General features: G+C 36.3%; 2 protein-coding genes and 1 long non-coding RNA gene across 4 annotated transcripts; 1 reads left to right on the top strand and 2 right to left on the bottom strand.

The window, feature by feature from the left end:
* Nucleotides 1–7,127: 7,127 nt before the first annotated feature.
* On the top strand, nucleotides 7,128–9,176 carry LOC115066451 (putative nuclease HARBI1). The gene is made up of 4 exons (XM_049451375.1): nucleotides 7,128–7,450; nucleotides 7,522–8,021; nucleotides 8,083–8,617; nucleotides 9,043–9,176. Exons 1-3 carry the CDS (start codon nucleotides 7,292–7,294, stop codon nucleotides 8,576–8,578), a joined length of 1,155 nt encoding a protein of 384 aa, XP_049307332.1. The 5' UTR covers nucleotides 7,128–7,291; the 3' UTR covers nucleotides 8,579–8,617; nucleotides 9,043–9,176.
* LOC125777168 (uncharacterized) lies at nucleotides 8,687–14,981 on the bottom strand. Of its 2 annotated transcripts, none has more exons than XM_049451435.1 (3): nucleotides 9,432–14,981; nucleotides 9,241–9,385; nucleotides 8,687–9,178 (listed from the first exon to the last, which is right to left on the bottom strand). In XM_049451435.1, exons 1-3 carry the CDS (start codon nucleotides 9,629–9,631, stop codon nucleotides 8,855–8,857), a joined length of 669 nt encoding a protein of 222 aa, XP_049307392.1. In that variant the 5' UTR covers nucleotides 9,632–14,981; the 3' UTR covers nucleotides 8,687–8,854. The 2 variants fall into 2 exon arrangements, 1 of the variants encoding a protein (XP_049307392.1); XR_007422143.1 differs by having other exon boundaries at nucleotides 9,039–9,178; nucleotides 9,241–9,373; nucleotides 9,432–11,236.
* Nucleotides 14,982–17,304: 2,323 nt separating this feature from the next.
* Nucleotides 17,305–18,939, bottom strand: LOC125777204 (uncharacterized). The gene is made up of 2 exons (XR_007422158.1): nucleotides 18,678–18,939; nucleotides 17,305–18,623 (listed from the first exon to the last, which is right to left on the bottom strand). It is a non-coding gene; the product is annotated as an uncharacterized LOC125777204 (long non-coding RNA).
* Nucleotides 18,940–20,112: the final 1,173 nt, after the last annotated feature.

Here is a 20,112-nt window from a genome sequence, read left to right as displayed (position 1 = left end):
AAGAGGAAGACCTCCACTCCGGTGGAAGGACCAAGTGGAGAAGGACCTGGCCTCGCTTGGAATATCCAATTGGCGCCACGTAGCGAAGAGAAGAAACAACTGGCGCGCTGTTGTTGACTCGGCTATAATCGCGTAAGCGGTGTCTATGCCAGTAAAGAAGGAGAAGAAGAAGTTATTTCATTTAGAGCCCTGTAATATATTACTATTCTCCATTTCTTCTTACCAGAATTATCCATTTTCTTTGGGACAATCCAAAGTGGTGAATTGTATGGGGAGCAGCTTTCTTTAATTATTCCCTGGTCCAGCATTTCTTTAATTTGTTTGGTTATCTCCTCCTCGTGTATTTGAGGGTATTTATAAATTTTTGAATATACAGGCTTTTCAGTTGTTGTAACGATTTCATGTTGTACTTCATGAGAATGGGTTAGCTGTTCATTTCTCTAAATGTAAGGTCATTATTTTTCCGTAGTATTTCCTTTAACATTTTCCTTTCTACAGTATTCATATCAGGCCTTTCTAGGATTAAAAAGTCTTTCTTAATCGGTTCAATTGAATGAATTTCTTCCTTAACAAACGGACATGGATTTAAAAATTGAATTTTATTGCCATTAATATAAATGTAATTTTTTTCAAAATTAATTATTGCATTTAATGGTCTCGAAATATTCTGCCCTATTAAGCAGTCGAATTTTCTATTAAAAAATGGTTTTAAATGCCAATGCACGAAGTTTTCACCATTGAATTCCATAGGCAAGGGAGTTTTCACTTCTTCAGTAATGATAAATTCACCACTCATTGTTTTTAATTTAATGGGATTTTCTAATTTATTTTTCCTAAATCCTAAATCTACTTTACTATTTAAAACTGAAGTTGTTGAACCGGTGTCGATTAAACACTTCGATCTATTTCTACCTATAGTTAGTTCTACTATTGATAGCTCCTCCCCCGGTCTAGTGACCGAAAACTTTCGCTCTGATTGTAATCCATATGGTCTACTTCCATGGGCACAGGCCTTTGACTTCTATTGCTATTCCTACTCTGTTGTGAATAGCTATTTCGTGATGCTTGTTGTGGGTTATTATTATTATTCATTCTACTATTATTTCCCCAAAAACGTTGTTGCGTTGGAAAAGAAGGCTGAGGATTACTAGCATGTACCCTATTGTTTGAATCGTAATTATTTTGTGAGGGGTAATAACGCTGCCCATAGTTACTATATTTATTTTTATTTTGCTGGATTAACCCAGTATCCTCTAAGCAATAAAAAGCTCCCTTTAGTTTTCCCTACTCAAAATTATGGAGGACAAATGAGGACTAATTCCGTTGAAAATGGTTTTTAGAAAAAATGCCTTGTTGGCTTCCGGTGAAAAGGCTATGGGTTTCTCTCTATCAAATTCGTACTTAATATTAGTTTTATCTAAAATATCCCTTAATTTTACAAAATATTCACTTACATTGTAGTGCTTAACAATGATTGCATGGTGGTACAGACTCCTGTAGCTCTCCTTTACCCCGCAGTTCCGGATGAGTTCCTCCTTTACTCGTCCCACATCGGTGTGCTTCCTAAAGGTCGGACTTCAGTGCGTCTCCATTTATTTTCGTTAGTACGTAGCGTTGAATAACAAATTCCTTTAACGATGGGTTATCGTTAAAGAGGCGGAATAGGCATTCACTTCTCTTACAAATGAGAATAGGTCGTAACCATCACTTCCGTTGAATGGCCTTATTCTCGAAGCTTCCTTCAGGAGCTCGGAGCTGTTAATAGTTGCCATGGTGATGTTCGAATTTTCTTCTTTTTTTATAAAAACTGTTTTAAGGCCTCGGAAACGCTTTATTTTTATTTTGAAAATTGATTTTTTTTTTTTTGTATGTGTGGATTTTCTTCGGAAAATTCGAGCGACCCGTTTGACCAATCTTAAGATTATGTCAGACGTTTACCGTCTGCGCCAATTACGTAACATTTTTAGACGACCGGCTCTTTAGAGTGTCAGAATAAATGTGTCTCTTTATTTCAAAGATTTTCTTGCTTTTATAGTTTTACAAAAATACTTATCTTCTAATTTACAAAAATTCTTATCTGTGGGAAAATTCCACAGTGCTGCTTATCCTTTATTACTATCATGTGGCTGCATTTGCATTTAATATTTATTTAGGATCAGTGTTTTTTCTCATATCTTAGATTTACTTACATATCTTCTGGTTTTCTTAAATAAATGTATCTTCTTATCTACCATACTATCTTCACACCAACTGTGTTTGCTGTAGTTCTTGGGTTAGCATGGGATGTAACTCGTGTGCTTGTGCTTGACCCTTTGGCTTTTTCTTCCAGTCCTTTGCTGTGCTTGTTGTTGTTTTCAGTTTCTGTTGGGTTAATTCGCGGTCGCTCTTTACAGTTATGTATTTTGTTGGGATTCGCGCCCGCAAAATATTATTTTAGTTTTGTATTTCGCGACCGCTTTTTATTGTTTTTCATTGTTTTGTTTTTTTTTATGTATATTTGTCTCAGGTCGTTTTTATCGAATTGAACATTTTTTTTCTTGTTAGTTATTATGTTTCGCACTGCACTTTTATGGATGTTTGTATTTATATATCGTCACCTGAAATGCAAAATAACGTAACAACATTTTCAGAAATTTACAGTGGCATGAATGAAACACGAAACAAAATGGAACATGAGTGAAACAAAATATCAATATTGGTTAAAACTGGTTTAAATATGACCACAGAACCAGAAACTGTTGAACATATTTAATATTATGTATGTAATTCGAAATAGTGAAGCGTAATCAATAAGACACTCAATTTTGATTTTTTTGATGATACGTTATTTTGCATTTCAGGTGACGATATGTATATTTATTTTACTGCTCGCGCCCGCTTTATGTTTTTTGTGTCTGTAAAGTGTTATATATTTTGTTTTCGTAAGTTTATGTTCTTGTCACCGTAATTTTGGTTACTGCATCCATACATATATTTATATATGCATTTTTGCCGAGTCACCACACTTTTTTGTTTTGTATGTTACTTTTGTTTTTTAAGCTTTTTTGTTTGTTTATATATATTTTTTTTTGTTCGCCACTGCACTTCTACCGCACTGCACTGGATATTGTTTTATTTTATTTTTTGTGGTTCGTCTTGTGACTGTAAATTTTTAGTGCCTGTCTTTTAGGCTCGAAGGACCATCTTTAATTGTATCTCCAATATATAATATTGTGGAGCATACACTACTGTTTTAATGAAAATAAAACCCTTTATAGGCTTTATTTTTTAGCAATTTTATTTATAAAATAAATTTATATTTATAAAGTTATAAATATCGACGGGATGGAGAGACTTCAATTCTGAAACGAGCCGCCGGAGCTGGCGATCGAGCTCGAACCGAATGGAGGTCGAAAAGATTTATCTCGGTAGAGTAGCGGCGCAGTGTCTCAGCGAAAGTTTATTTGCGATGATTGTCTGGCGAAAGTGTCGACCGAGTGTGCTATGCGGATAGTGTGTGACGAATTGTTGATGTGTCGATGGGCGAACTGCAAGTGACGAATTATATAAAACGAATGCGTGAGCTTCCCCCTTGTCCATTCCTTTTGTTGGTTGGGTTGCTATGTATAGGTGTGGTGAGTTATTGGTGTTGGCACAATTCCGATTTCTTTGGCGCCGCGATTTGAAGGTACCGTTGGAAAAAGGAAGTCCTCCTGATTAAAAAACATGTATGGTTATAGGATCCGCAAACGCTTAGTTTAGGAGATATTCCGCCTTAAAGTTCGAAAATTCGCCGAATTGGACCATTTCAAGAAGCTATTTCACCACATTAAACACACTTTATTCACATTTTTTTCTTCAAATTAATTAAATTACACTATAATCGTTTAAATGAATCCACATTTTACATTTTTTTCAGGTTTTTTAAATAAAAAATCTTTATTTTAAAAATTACATTTTACACTCGTTTGAACTTCATTTGTTTACCAAAAATTACGACGAAATGGAGCGCTGCCATGTGATGATAAGGCAATTCGCTGAAATTCCTCTATTCATGCATATGGCTATTTTCTTTTTTAAATTTATTAAGTAAATAAGTAATATTATATAAATGTATTAGCAATATTATATAATAATATTATATATACACATGTATAAGTAATATTATATAATAATATTACGTAATAAAGTGTAAAGTATACAGCACAGTACGAAAACTCAAATTTTATTTCAATATGAGTGCATGATAACCGAAAAATATAACCACTTCATACCCAAAACTCATATTTTAAATATAATAATGTATATATCGTCGCCTAAAATACAAACCAATGTATCATCAAAAATAAATGAAATCGCTGACAGATATAATAACCAAAATTTACCATTTTATAAGGAAAAATTAAATTTTGAGTACATGATAACCATAAGTTATAACCACTTTATAACAAAAAGTCAATATATTTTTTTATTTGGCCAGGGTTATTTTTTTAGAGCGCGGCCGAAGGCCGCCAACGCAGAAAGGAGTACTACGCGAAAGTACTTCAGTCCACCCGGGTATTCGCTCGGCCAGGGTTATTTGTTTAGAGCGTGGCCGAAGGCCGCCAACACAGAAAGGAGTACTATGCGAAAGTACTTCAGTCACCCCGGGTATTCGCTCGTAATATTATAATTCTATCACACGATTTTACTTATCTGTGTTTATTAAATATAAATCACATATTATTCATATATTCATAAATGTATGTATGTATATGCAAAAGTGTTCACATATTCAATTTTAGCTTGAAAAATCTTCTTTATAGTTAATAAAGAAAAAAGAATCACTCGAAAGTACAGACAAAGAAAACGCTGTGAAACGCTAAAAAATTCTTCACTTTTGGTATTTAAGGTGTGGCAACGCTGGTTTTCCTCGTAAATATAAACACTCTAAACTTTGCAGCCATAACTTTGATAAGTGATTTTAAATTACTAAATTTGGCTGAAAAATTACAAAATAAATATGAAAAGTGAACTTATTTTAATATAAATAGTGTGTTTAAATATAGTGAGTGAAAAACTTGAAAATATTCTTTGAAACACCGAGAAATAACACGTGTTCTTAGGGCAATTTTTGAATTTTTAAAAGTGAATATTTTTAAAAATATTAGCTATTTTTACATAGTTTTTGGATATTCCTCCTCTGGAGAAGCCCCCTATCCGTACATACCCCATCGTTTTTTTACCCCTCCGCCAAAGTAATCCGAATCGTGCCTTGGTGTTGCGTTGCAGTAGCATCCTCTGGTGCATTGCGCTGTTTTATTAGGATGCACCAGTTTTACCGGGTAGAGGGGATGGATCCTTAACTCATTTCAACAACATCTCTGTGCCTAAAAAAGGCAGATTTCGATCAGGTGATCTCAGCTGTGAAAACTTCTTGGAAAACAGCTGATTCTTTTGTTACTTGTAACAATGTGGTTGCGGCAATGCTGATATTGTACACAAATTTAAGAGCGGAAGTTTACTTCATATCGGAATTGTACAGTTGCGTGAACAAAAAGAGGTAAACATAATTTGTACGTTTTAGAGATTCGCATTAATATCTGTTTTAATTTACCTTTGCATGCTGGAAAATCTAATCACTGTTAGGGAAAAAATATATATATGTTATACTTGTATCTAAAAGCAATTTTATTTAATAAGAAAACAGCATATTTTAAAACTTCACAACACTTTATGGTTGTTCCTATTTAGTTCACACCACTGTACATGTGATAGATCAGTTAATGGTGGTGTTGCCAGTTGTAGAAATTCATTTTAGTTACAATTGGGAAAACTTTTCTCAAGTTGTGGGCTTTTATACGTACATATGCATATCTGCATATATGTATTAAAAAGAAAAGATACTTATGACCATCATATATATTGTGTTTAAACATATTGCAGTTCTATTTAATGAAAATGCTTATATAAATATATAATTTGTGATATTTTCAGTTTGGTTGTTTTATAAAAATATTCAAAGAATTGATGTTTTTTCTATAATTGTTTTGTTAAATTTTAAAAATCTAAGTTGCCTCTGGAAATGTTTTAAAATAATAAAAAATAATAATAATTAAAGGGAACACATATTTTCAAAAATATAAGAAATCATCAAATAAAAATATATTTGCGCGTTATGGCATTATTGATTGAGAGTGGCTAGGCACACAAAAAGAATACAAACGGTAATGGCAGAAACATCTTTTCACTTCGCTACGAGCGGTAAGCGTTTTGTGCTCGTTTTCATTCGAAAAATGTTGCCATTACTCAATGTGCATATGTAGTTTTGTACACATCTAAGTTTTCAATTATAATTTTTCATAATATAAAATATCAAAACTGAAATCAAACTATTAAAACTAGTTTATATATTTGTAAATAATAGCATTCGATTCTGAATTTGAGTTATTTTAAGAAAATTTCAAATATATTGAAGACAATTTTTATAATTACTACAGTATATCGAGCCTGGCAACCCTGCGGAAAACCCCAAGTCGTTGCAAATTCTACGATTGGCTGGTGGCAGAAGGGTTGTTGGGTAATTATTTACATGGCGCTCTCATAAGATTCATTTGGTCATATGTGTTTGAAGAAACAGTGGTTCATAAATTGAAGTTATTATTGAAATTACTTTTTAAAAGGAAGTTTAAAGAAATAACCTGGTTTGAAATGATTACTAAAACCAAATATTTATTATACTTTTTGTTATTTGTCTTACATTTTATAAATTTATAGTAGTTGCACAGAAACTTAAAATTGTTCGGCAGTTTTACAGTTATTACCCACAGTGCAACTTCTCATATATGCGCGCGAATTATGAAAACAATTTTGTACGACCGGCTCTTTAGAGTGTCAGAAAAATGTGTGTCTTTATTTCAAAGATTTTCTTGCTTTTATAGTTTTACAAAAATGCTTATCTTCTAATTTACAAAAATTCTTATCTGTGGGAGAATTCCACAGTGCTGCTTATCCTTTATTTGCATTCAATATTTCTTTAGGATCAGTGTTTCTTCTCATATCTTAATTTTACATATCTTCTGGTTTTCTTAAATAAATGTATTTTGATATCTACCAGACTATCTTCACACCATCTGTGTTTGCTGTTGTTCTTGGGTTATAGCATTAACAGACGGCAGCGTTAACCCTGATTAACTGCGCCCTTAATCAGATCCAAATTTATAGGTGACAGACAGCAGCGAAGCGAGTTACCGAACAGCTGATTGGCATATTAATAACATTTTCAATTTTATAAAACAAAAATGGATAGAAGACAAGCATTGCGATTGCACAGATGATGCAAAACCACAATTTGGTAAACAAAAGAATAAATACATTACTAGTGAATCTGCTTCAAAAGATTAAAACGATGAATGAATTGACAAAAGCGATACTGGAAACTAGTACCAAAGTGGCGTCTTCGGAAATAAGGGAAAGAAGCGCCTGGAAATTTGTAAGTTTAATATATTATATATTGAATATTAATATTTTATACCCCTCATTTATATATGTTATTAATAAAAGGACCGCAATGGCAGTTTTTGGGAGTACGATGTCGAAAAGATGGATGACATCCGATTTAGAGAAAACTTTCGTCTAAACAAGGAAGCTTTTCACAAAATATGGGAAAAGGTTAAGAAAATCGGAAAGTCCAACAGCAACATGCGACTTTGCATTCCACTTCAGAAAAGAGTGGCTATTGCGTTGTATGCGTTAGGTTCTTCAGCGGAATACAGAACTGTAGCAAGTTTATTTGGCGTAGGACGCACCACAGTTGGGGAAATAGTTGTGGATTTTTGCAAAGCTGTGTGCACAAATTTATCAGATTGCATCAATTCCTATTCCCCAAGCACAGAAGAAGTAGAGCGAAAAGTACAAGGTTTTGCACACCTTGGTTTTCCGCAATGTTTTGGAGCAATAGATGGCTGCCACATTGAGGTTCAGCCGAAAAAGGAAGATGCGATCGATTATTACAATTATAAGGGGTGGTATTCGGTTTTTCTGCTGGCAAGTTGCGACTATAGGTAAATTTAATATATAGTACTTATTGGAAATATTTATATAAATTCTTTCACTATTTTATAGATCAAAATTTTCATATATACATGTTGGGTCAACTGGAAGAAACAACGATTCGTACATTTTTGAAGGTAGTTCCTTAAAAAAATTCCATGAAACCGCTGATATTTTTGCTCAGAGCATCAAAATGATTGGAGATGTTAATGTCCCCGTATTACTTATTGGCGATTCAGCCTTTCGATTGTCGCGTTACATGATGAAGCCTTTTCCATACTCACCAAATCAACCAGTGTTAGAAAAAACATTTAACTATCGTTTATCCAAATGTCGCAGAGTTATAGAGAATGCTTTCGGTCAACTAAAAGCCCGATTTAGAAAAATTGGCAGAGGTTTACCGGTAGCTCCAAAAAACGTTAACGTTATTATACATGCATGCTGTATTTTGCACAATTTTCTAAAAATTGAAAATGATGAAATTCCATCTTCGTGGATCCAAGATGCTGCAGAAATAAGTACAGAAATTCAACACATCACACTACAAGAGCTGGGGAAAATGATGTAACAGCATCGGCTATTAGAAATGCAATAGCTCTGAGTTTTCGTGAGTATAGATGTATAGAGTAGCAGAAAACAAATATTAGTACACATAATTACAAACATCCATTTTTCAAAGAGATCATTTTTTATTTAAATTCATTTTTTGTTACATTATATTATGTTTTAAGACTAGAAAATAACAAAACATTTCATTAAATAATGGTTAAGGACTAGAAAATAACAAAACATTTCATTAAATAATGGTGTAGGACTAGAAAAAAACGATACAATTATTTTAAACTTAAAGTTTCTCTGCGATGTTCTCCATAAGGGTTAAAAATCTTTCTGACAAATTATTGTGCTGTCGAACAGTCTGAATTATTTCCTCTGAAACGTGCTTGGTTTCATCCGCAACCCTTTCTAATATGTCTGTTTGTTTTTTTAAAACCTTTAACAACTCGGGGCTAAAATTACGTTTTCTTGTTGCAGATGAAGGTGATGGTGACGGCATCGGACATGACAGTGATGGTGACGGCAACGAAGGTGGCAGCGGACATGATGGCGATGGCAACGGAGGTGATAATGGTGGGTCGGACGGCGGCAACAATTGGTTTAATGTTGAATTCTAAAAAAAATTAACTTTATAAATGCACGTGTTTATATAAATAAAATAAATTCGTTTTTTACCTCGGAATACGAGTATGTCTCTATGTACAAAGCCGAATTAACGGCAGTACACCCTACTATGCGATTCACAGCATTATAATGCCTCCAAGGCGAGGGACTACCACCAGAAGGGCCAATTTTGGTTTTCTCCTCTCTGAAAGTAGAGCTATTAATGTGTTAAAAGAAGAAATCTAATTATTGAAAAAACTCACATGTATTTCTTTGTCCTATTTTTCACTTTGCAGTGAATTTCCTCGGCGGTGTATTTTTGTGCCATTTCCTGCGAAATCTCATTGTATATATGAGCATTTCGCTTTGCACGCCGGAGGTCGTGGGAACGTGCCTCCCATTTTTCCAGCAGCTCCAACTCATCCTTAAAAGTCCACCCTGAACGCTTTTTTCTGCCAGCCATCTGAAATTAAAACAAAGATAATAATTTTCGTTTAGAAGGCAATGCAAAATAATAAAATTACTTACTTTTAATCTTTAATCGTCGCTGTTTAAAATAACTTTGAATACATTTAAACGTAAAACAGCTGTCACTGTTCTTATTTTTCATTCACAATAGAATACAGCTGTCAATTATTAACAATGTCGCCAACGAAAATCTCACAAACTCCCTAAAATTTTGAGAGTTATGTTTGGATTCAGCAACGGAGTTAGCTGTGATAACTCCTGAATTAATCCCGAAAAATGCAAATAATCTGGTTTAACGCTGCCGTCTGTCAAAGCTATTAGCATGGGATGTAACTCGCGCACTCATTTGTAAACATGGTGTGTGAAAATACGTTGTTCTCATTTATAAATATGGAGTGGTAAAATACGTTGCTCTCACTTCCCTCTTCATGGTTGCCCACGAAAATATTCATTATTCCTATGAGTTATGTGTACAGTGAGTCCCGGTTAAGTAGTACTCCGCTTAAATGAAAATCCTCCCTCTTACCTCCCTACATCTTGCTGCTTCTCACGGTTTACACATAGAAATTATTGTTTTAAGTACCACTCGCTTAAGTACTCGTATTCTCACACGCTTATGTGCCATATTATATTTTTAGTTTTACAAACCACAAGCATCTGTATCTTTGACTATGGCACATAACCGGTATTGACTGTATTTGTCAAGGAATGTGTTGAGCTACCAAGCTTTTTTGATAGCTTCGAATCGCGATATAAAACAACGACGATATATATTTACAAAATATTTATTAATATAAATATATATAATACAACGAGTAGAAAGTTACGTGGCTGGTGGTTTATTAGGTGAAATGCCTGCCTGTCTGCAGGTAGCGAATATAAGAACCGAACTAGAAAATAATGCGTGTGCCGGTATCGAATGTAAAAAGCGAACTATAACTAAGATGCTAGGCTTAGGCAAAGCTAAGCTTAATTGTTCTAACAAGTATGTATGTATAAACATATTAAAGGATAAAGGGAAATGAGGAATTAGAATAACGAGTAATGTGTGGTGGATATGCACAATTAGAGTGACCAGATAACAATTAATATAAAGTATTTAATATTTACAATGTTTTCTCACCACAGTTGGTGGAATATTTGTGTGCGTATTAATTTAGTTAACTTAAGTATAAATAATAACTTAAGATTAATGCTACTCATTATTGGTAGTTCCATAATGAAAGGAGCTGCTCCGAACAGAATGTAAAAACTATTTTTAATCGGCTTGCAAAAGTCTGCGTCGATATGTATGCATGCTCATACAAATACATACATATCTACACTGGTTTGTATGCGAAGCTGTTTCAGCGGCAAGGGAAGCAGTGGTAATTGGCGATCATTCGTTTGTGTTTTCGGCACAGCTCGGATTTCCTACCAACAACACAATGTTGTGTCGCTTTGTCGCCGCGTCGGACCGTCGACATATTGATTCTTTGACATGAAAGCAAAAAATGTGAGCTTCGCCATTGGTTGTCTGTGTCAACGGAAATTTCGCATGAAGCATTGAGTGTACATATGTATTTACATACATATGTATAATGCATGTAGACAAATTTACAAACATTATGCATATGGTTCTTTTATACTATTTGCTTACATGCAAACATACATAATTATATATGGGCAAATGTGCGACCGCTTGGTCTTTTAACATGATATCGAAACGATTAATGACCAAAGCAAATATATACATATTTATGTATATAAATATATGTCGTATCAAACCTAAGTATATAAAATGAAGACTCGTATTTAGGTAGTAATACAAATCTTATTGAGTTATATACATACATATTTGCAAAGTTTTTATGGAATTCATCATAAAATAGGTAAATTTTAACATAACTATGTACATACTTATGTACTTAGTATATGCTTTGATACCAAATATACTATGAACCTTCTCTATTATAAACGTTCTCTGCTTTGTTGTAAGATGATGGAGTCATGTTTAGAAGTTCACGCAAGTGAGGAAAGTTCTCTGATCGTCATTCACTTGGGAGTGGCCAGAAACGATTCTTTTACATATGGCTCAAGCAGCTCACGACTTCCGGTCGTTGATCAAGTATCCTCTGGGTAGCCTAAGCACATCCATTTGAAGGCCAGCTAAAGTAAGAAGGCGAAACATCCCCTGCATAAAAAAAAACCCTCAAATAAAATTACACACAGCCTCGGAAGAGAAACCCCCCTTTTGATGACGACCATGGCAAAAGAAATAAGGATACGAATTGAGCGTATGCACGTTGAATGTCCGGTCCCTTAATTGGGAAGGCCGCTGCCCAGCTGGTTGATGTCCTCACGAAAATAAAAGCTGACATCACCGGCGTCCAAAAAATGCGATGGACGGGACAAGGACTGAGACAAGTAGATCCTGCGTCCTTGCGGCATTTACTACAGTGGCCATATAAATGAGCGCAAGTTTGGTGTGGGGTTCGTAGTGGGAGAGAGACTCCGTCGCCAAGTACTATCATTCACTCCGGTGAATGAACGTCTAGCCACAATCCGACTCAAAGCGAAGTTCTTCAACATATCGCTGATTTGCGCCAACGCCCCGACGGAAGAGAAAAAAGTTGTGGCCAAAGATGCCTTCTATGAGCGCTTGGAGGGCACCTATGAGAGCTGCCCTCGCCATATCAAAATCGTGCCTAGTGACTTTAACGCCGATGTGGTCAAAGAATTCGCACCCGCCTCTGTGCAGCAAAAAACGCACGTAAACAAACACAAGGAAGGTTCGACTTCGAAAAGTTGCAATCACAAAAGACAGCAGAACGATTTTCTACTCGACTTGCACTCCTGTTCTCTGATAGCACTCGTCAAGAACTCGGTATAAGGGAACTGTGGGATGGTTTTCAGATAATGCAAAAGAACAGCTGGTACGACGCGGAGTGCCGTGTAGGAGCGGAGAGAAAACAGACTGCCTACCTCGCAACGTTACGATCGACCACAACACGTGCGGGATGGGATAGATACCGAGAGTTGAAGAGGGAAGCGAGACGCATTTGTAGACAGAAAAAGATAGAGGCCGAAATGCGTGAGTACGAAGAGCTTGATAAGCTGGCCGACAGGGGTAATGCTCGAAAATTCTACGAAAAGATACGGCGGCTTACAGAAGGTTTCAAGACCGGAGCATACTCTTGTAGAACCCCCCAAGGTGATCTAGCCACCGATGCCCAGAGCATACTTAAATTATGGAGGGAACACTTCTCCAGCCTGCTGAATGGCAGTGAACGCACAACACCAGGAGAAGGCGAACCCGATAACCCAATCGATGACGATGGAGCAGACCCCCCCTGAAAAACAACAAACCGGCAGGGGTCGATGGATTGCCGGCCGAGCTATTCAAACACGGCGGCGAAGAACTGATAAGGTGCATGCATCAGCTTCTTTGCAAAATATGGTCGGACGAAAGTATGCCCAAAGATTGGAATTTAAATGTGCTATGCCCAATCCATAAAAAAGGCGACCCCACAATCTGCGCCAACTACCGTGGGATTAGCCTCCTCAACGTCGCGTATAAAGCTCTATCGAGCGTATTGTGTGAAAGATTAAAGCCCACCGTCAACAAACTGATTGGACTTAATCAGTGTGACTTTAGACCTGGAAAATGAACAACCGACCAAATATTCACCATGCGCCAAATCTTGGAAAAGACCCGTGAAAGGAGAATCGCCACACACCACCTCTTCGTTGATTTCAAAGCTGCTTTCGTCAGCACCAATAGGAGCTGCCCTTGTGCTGCGATGTCTGAATTTGGTATCCCCTCAAAACCAATACGGCTGTGTAAACTGATTTTGAGCAACACCAAAAGCTCCGTCAAAATCGTTAAGGGCCTCCCCGAGCCCTTCGATACCAAACCAGGTTTCAGACAACGCGATTCCCTATCGTGCGACTTTTTCAACGTGCTTCTGGAGAAAATAGTTAGCGCTGCAGAACTAAATAGAGGAGGTACCATCTTCTATAAGAGTGTACAACTGCTGGCGTATGCCGATGATATTGATATCATCGGCCTCAACAACCGCTCTGTTAGTTCTGCTTTCTCCAGACTGAACAAGGAAGCAAAGCAAATGGGTCTGGAAAGTGAACGAGGGCAATGATATCTCTTGTCATCAAACAAACAGTCGTCGCACTCGCGACTTGGCTCTCACGTCACTGTTGACAGTCATAACTTTGAAGTTGTAGATAATTTCGTCTATTTAGGAACCAGTATTAACGCCACCAACAATGTCAGCCTGGAAATCCAACGCAGGATTACTCTTGCCAACAGGTGCTACTTCGAACTGAGTAGGCAATTGAAAAGTAAAGTCCTCTCTGGACGAACAAAAGCCAAACTCTATAAGTCGCTTATAATTCCCGTCCTGCTATACGATGCAGAGGTTTGGACGATGTCAACAAAGGGTGAGTCGACGTTGCGAGTTTTCGAGAGAAAAGTTCTGCGAAAGATTTATGGTCCTTTGCGCATTGGCCACGGCGAATATCGCATTCGATGGAACGATGAGCTGTACGAGATATACGACGACATTGACATAGTTCAGCGAATTAAAAGACAGCGGCTATGCTGGCTAGGCCATGTTGTCCGGATGGACGAAAACACTCCAGCTCTGAAAGTATTCGACGCAGTACCCGCCGGTGGAAGCAGAGGAAGAGGAAGACCTCCACTCCGTTGGGAGGACCAAGTGGAGAAGGACCTGGCTTCGCTTGGAATATCCAATTGGCGCCACGTAGCGAAAAGAAGAAACGACTGGCGCGCGGTTGTTAACTTGGCTATAATCGCGTATGCGGTGTCTACGCTAATTAAGAAGAAGAAACTTGTGTAACTGATAATGATTCGACCATGATGAAATTAAATAGAAGCTTGTTTAGCGAAAAAAATAGTACCCTGCTTCGCACACACGCTTAATTTGGTTGTAACGCAATCAATAGATAAGTCGACGGAAGTATCAGCTTTGATAACTAAGGTGCGCGACTTTGTTAAGTTTATTAAAAGAAGTGTTAATGCCAGTGATAAATTGCGGAAGAAGCAAGTAGACACCCGGGCTTCTACAAGTAATACCAAGAAAAGGATTCTTGACGTAAGAACGCGACAGAATTTATGTTTTTATATGTTAGAGAGATTTGTCCAGTTAGCCCCTATTTTAAGTAAAGTACTGCTCACTCGCCCAGAAGCACCCTCTATGGTTAATGCCTCCGAGCTGAACAAAATTAAGGAGGTGATTGAATTATTAAAGTGTTTTGAAATTGTTACCAGGGAGATTTCGGCTGATACCTACGATACCATTAGCAAGGTTATACCTTTAGTAAGCTGTTTAACTGAAGCTCTGACAAAACTTTCAGCTCAAGACGCTATTGTAGGGGAGCTAAAAAGTGAACTGCAAAAGAACATGAGGAAGAGATTTGACAAACTTGAATTTAATTCAGTTCTGGCGTTGGCTACTGTATTGGATCCGAGATTTAAATTGCTGCATTTTAAAGATGCACTGGCTAAAAACAAAACAGTTTTGTATTTAAATAGTTTCATAACGGATGCAAATAATGGCGTTAGTACGTCGGAATCTTCGGATGAATGTGCAACAGAAACCCCGTTTGATATTTGGAGCTATTATAAACAGCTGGCCCACCAAAATATGAAATGTAATTTTTCCAATTTATCTGCTATTACAACAACGGAAGTTGAAGTGCAAAGGTATCTTGGATCAGCTGTTGCTTCTATCAATCAGAATCCAGCAAAAATGTGGGATGATATGAGAAATGTATTTCCTGAATTGTATAAACAAGCTTCCAAATATTTATCCATTGTGGCCACTTCAGTCCCTAGTGAACGACTGTTTTCTAAAGCTGGAGCAACGATCACACAGCAAAGAAATCGCTTGACAGGGAAAAGACTTTCCAGATTGTTATTTTTAAATTCTGTTTTAAATAAATAATTTGTTGTTTGTTCAAAAACTATTTATATCTTTTATTTATTGAGAAAAAGTTTTAATAGGAAGTTAAAATATATGTATATCATTTAAACGCGTGTTACTGTATTTCACTTATTTATGATTCTGAAATAAGCTTTTTATGCTCACTAGTGATGAGCGATATTTCACTACCGGTGATTTTTTCACTGTGATTGAAAAATCGCAAATCGCAACTGCGATCTCTTTTTATAAATAGCAGTTCGCTTCTATGAACTGCGATTGCGATCGCAGTTCGAAACTGTGATCGCAGTTCGAACCTGTGAATTGCGATCGCAATTCGAAACTGTGATCGCAGTTCGAAACTGTGATTGCAGTTCGAACCTGTGAATTACGATCACAATAGCAAATAGCAGAAAAGTAAAAACTTTCTTCAGGGTATTGTATATATCGTATATGCTATTTTTCGTCATAGCGGTTTGAAGTTTTGAGTGTAACGTTCTTATAATTTTTAATAATGGCAGGAAATGTATCAAGGAAAAGAAGTGAAGTGTGATGTTTGAAGTGGTAGATGAAATATAATCGAAATGGAATATTTTCATTTGTTTTAATACAACTTTTTTAATTTTACTTATTGTTAAAATCAAATTTGAAAGCTTTTTGTGATGAAAACAAGAACTGTAACTAATTAATTTCAGAAAAAAATGATGGAATGAAAAAATTACGGGGTTTATTTTCCCAAAGATTAAGGAACTCGCGTTAATTATTTGGTCTTGAAAATATTAAAAGCGGGTATTCTAAACACACAAATTATCAACCACAATAATGGTAATTCCTTCTAAGAAATGTGTGAAACCATCATACCAACATACAAATGATCTTTGCAATACGCTCTAAGTGTCAGGTAGCCGAACCATTCCAACATTTGCGAAAATGTAGTGAAAAGAAAGGCGGAAAAACTTGACTCGAGTTACAGGAGCCAAAAGAGAATTTGGAACAGACCCGGACTTTTATTCGGCCAAACAGTGTCAAATTGGCAGAATCTGCCGCTACAACAACAGCAACGACGTTTGAACGTCGACTTAGTTGCGATCGCAATAGCAATATAAAATCACAGTGATTTAAAAATAGCAATCACTGAAATCACAGATATCGAAAAATCACAATATCGCTCATCTCTAATGCTCACTAATAAAATACGTTAAAAAAGTTCAAAAATCCATCGGTGTTTCGATATATCGATGTTTCAATGGCCGATGTTTTTAATTTCGATGTTGTTTAAAGAAACATCGAACCATCGATGTTTCATTTCACGATGTTTGCATCCCTATGTTTACATGATTTATATTAGGGAGTGCCTTTTGGTGACAGGTAGAGTGTGAGTGTAAGAGGACTTAACACATTTAAACGTCCCCGCATTGTATTGCACGTATTTCGGCGGACTGCTGGTGGAATAGCCGAGGCGTAGAATACATTATGATGAAATAATGATAGTGGTGCATGAATGCGTAGGAAGCAGTTTTTGTTTTGATTTGACTATGCATACTAGAGGTGTCAAACTATCGATAGTCGCACCATCGATAGTTTCAAAAGTTAAAAAAAAACTATCAATACTCATCGATAGCAAAAAAAAAACTATCGATACTATCTATTCGATAGTACTATCGTACTTCAAAGGTTCATAAAAAAATATTTTGAAAGAAAAAATCTTTTGCATTACAAAAAACCTGTCTTTCCAAGAACAAAATAACTCATATTTATTTTTATAATAAAAAAACATTAATAAATTAATTTACAACATAAGTTGAAAGCTTAAGTTTACGTTAAAACGGAGATCAAAGAGCCACTCAGTGGTTTTAAAGAGATCAATATTTGCACATTTTGTGATTTTTGTTGATAAATAACAACATATCTACATTTTTTTCCTTCAGTCTTGTTCGTCTGTCTGAGACTAATTCACCAGCTTTGCTGAACATACGCTCGGACTCCGTTGAAGTTGCCGGAATGCATAAATATTTGCATGCCATGATTTGCATTGACTTCATTTCAGTCGATCTAGTCTGAAATTGAGATAAATGTTTGTTTATATAAGCGTTACACAAAATGTCATTGCTACTTTCCAGTATTCCAATGGGTCTACATCTAGCGGCTCATTGGGTTTTTCAGTGTATTCGCGTAGTGTGATGATAGCATCCGCTCTGTTGGATTTGACTTTGCTGGATAGTTTCTCTGTCAAAAACTCATAAATTTGTGGAATTTTAACGCTTTTTGATGCCGACGGTTCCTCCCTGTTGTCATTCGATGACGATGCTGCAATTCTGTTGATTTCAACCAATTCGTTTTCCAGCAACATAGACGCTTGGGCCGCATTTTGACCTGACTAAAACCCTTCTTTTTTAAATCTCGGATCCAGCAAGGTGGCTAATCTAGTAGCACTTCTGGATTCATATGGAAACAGCCTCTGTTTAATTTTGTCGCATAAGTACAACTGTGCTTCCGATCCAACGAAAGTTTTCAATTTTGATTGAAATGACACGTAACGGTCAAATAGCTTTCATTTGCCTTCGATGACCAACAATCAGTGGTTATAGCACAGCTTTCAATTTCATTAAGAATGGCCTGTAATTTAGTTTTACCATTTTCATAAAGCTTTTGTATATAAACATTCAGAATGGTATTTCGAGATGGTAGTTCATATCGAGGATCAAGACACCGAATGAGCTCTCTAAATCCTTGATCTTCGACAATACGAAATGGTTGTACATCTATAGCAACCATTCTTGCCAACGCCAAATCAATGTCTGCTTTCCGCGTCGAATTATTGCCGTAGATGTCATCTTTTTTAAAAAAAATTCTTCAATGTGCCGCCGGGCTTCGCCTGCTCGGCGTGCAGAGGATGAGCACGCTTAAGGTGGTCCATTAAGTTGGATGTATTTCCACTAGTTTTATATAATTTTTGGCACTTAATGCATTTTGCATATTTTTTGTCAGCATTTAGTTGGAAATGCTTCCAAACATCCAAAACTTTTTGTTTTTTGTTCGCTGGCGCATCTGCGTACGAAAAGGCGCTTAGTATGAGAAATCATTTTTAAGAAATATACCCACCTGATGAATTGCTGTCCCCGATTTCCATTTTGGAAGGAACCGTCACTTATGTAAATCTACAGCTTAGTACTTTATTGCAACTTATACTAATTTGACCACAATATTTATTTTTAATAACACGAAAAAAGCAAACTGACTCGATGGCGTTATTTCACAATGCATAGTAATGAGCGAGATGTCAAACTATCGATAGTCGCACCATCGATAGTTTCAAAAGTTAAAAAAAAACTATCAATGCCCATTGATAGTCAAAAAAAAAAAACTATCGATACTATCGATAGTCCCATCGATAGTTTGACACCTCTAATGCATACATACATACATACATATGTATGTATTTTGATGTAGGTGCAGTTGCTTGATGTATGTATTATGTTGACGACTTTTTATTGTATTATACATATGCAAGTGCAGGTTTTTGTTTTGTTGTTTTATTGCCAACTATTAATTAGTTTTTCAATATCGAATTATTAGGGCTAGAGACTCCACGCCTAGCTTAGATATTGCCAGAATGAATGGTCCTTTGAAAACATGTTACAGGGAAAACATAATAGAGCAATCTTGCGTAAGTGAGATTTGTGATTATTAGCTACTCTTGAAGCTTTAACAATTGTTTCCCATAATCTACCCAGAAGAGGAGCGTGTAGATAAATGCGATAAGAGCGAGATGATGATCCATTATCTAAAGCGACATCTGTCAAAAAATAGCAGTGTTCACTTGGATGCCCAATTCGTTGGAACACCCACTACTGTTTAGGTTGTTAGAAAAGCACGTACACTCGAGTACCATTTACAATTTAAAATGCGAATTATTTCGGTTACATAGATTAAAGTTTATTTTATTTTTATTAAGTTATAAACGTTACAACTAAGATCGCCGATCGCGCGCCAGATCCGTGACGGAAGAAAAAAACATATATTGATATGTGCACAGGATCGGTGTTGATGTTGGCGAAGTAAATTAGCGTAGAGTGCTAACGCGGCGCAGTGCACAAGCGAATGTAGATGTGCGATGTGTATTTGTCGAATTGCTTTGAACGAGAGTCGAATTGTATCCGCTTTCCCTTTTTTTCTATCCCTTTTGATGAGTGGGTTGATGTACAGCTGTAGTGAGATGTCTTGGTGTTCTGTTGTGGTGTCATCAGCTGTGGTGAATTGTGTGGTCGTATTAGGGTGCGCCAGTTTTTTCGGGTAAAGTAGGCGGATGCTTAACTCATTTAAACAAGCAGAAATCTGCCGTTTTTGAGCAGTGTTGCCTTCTTAAATTTGGTAAATTCAGCTAAATGCACGAAATTCTTGTACATTACAAACTTGCATTAACATGGGTCAAATGCGCAAGTAAATGTAAATTAAGCCCGCTAATGCTTATTAGCGCTGTCGTCTGTCTAACGTAGTTAATAATAAACAAATTTTTTCGTTAAATTTATATTGATTT

The sequence above is a fragment of the Bactrocera dorsalis genome, chromosome 3 (genome assembly GCF_023373825.1).
Source record: "Bactrocera dorsalis isolate Fly_Bdor chromosome 3, ASM2337382v1, whole genome shotgun sequence".
NCBI lineage: Eukaryota > Metazoa > Arthropoda > Insecta > Diptera > Tephritidae > Bactrocera > Bactrocera dorsalis.
The sequence above is the reverse complement of the archived record's forward strand: the minus strand, read 5'-3'. Positions and strand labels throughout refer to the sequence as shown.

Coding starts and splice junctions, on each gene's coding strand:
- LOC115066451 (XM_049451375.1), top strand. CDS start 7,292: ATGATGCAAAACCACAATTTGGTAAACAAAAGAATAAATACATTACTA. Junction 7,451..7,521: donor AAAGAAGCGCCTGGAAATTT/GTAAGTTTAATA, acceptor TATTAATAAAAG/GACCGCAATGGCAGTTTTTG. Junction 8,022..8,082: donor CTGGCAAGTTGCGACTATAG/GTAAATTTAATA, acceptor ACTATTTTATAG/ATCAAAATTTTCATATATAC.
- LOC125777168 (XM_049451435.1), bottom strand. CDS start 9,631: ATGGCTGGCAGAAAAAAGCGTTCAGGGTGGACTTTTAAGGATGAGTTG. Junction 9,386..9,431: donor AATAGGACAAAGAAATACAT/GTGAGTTTTTTC, acceptor ACACATTAATAG/CTCTACTTTCAGAGAGGAGA. Junction 9,179..9,240: donor AGACATACTCGTATTCCGAG/GTAAAAAACGAA, acceptor AATTTTTTTTAG/AATTCAACATTAAACCAATT.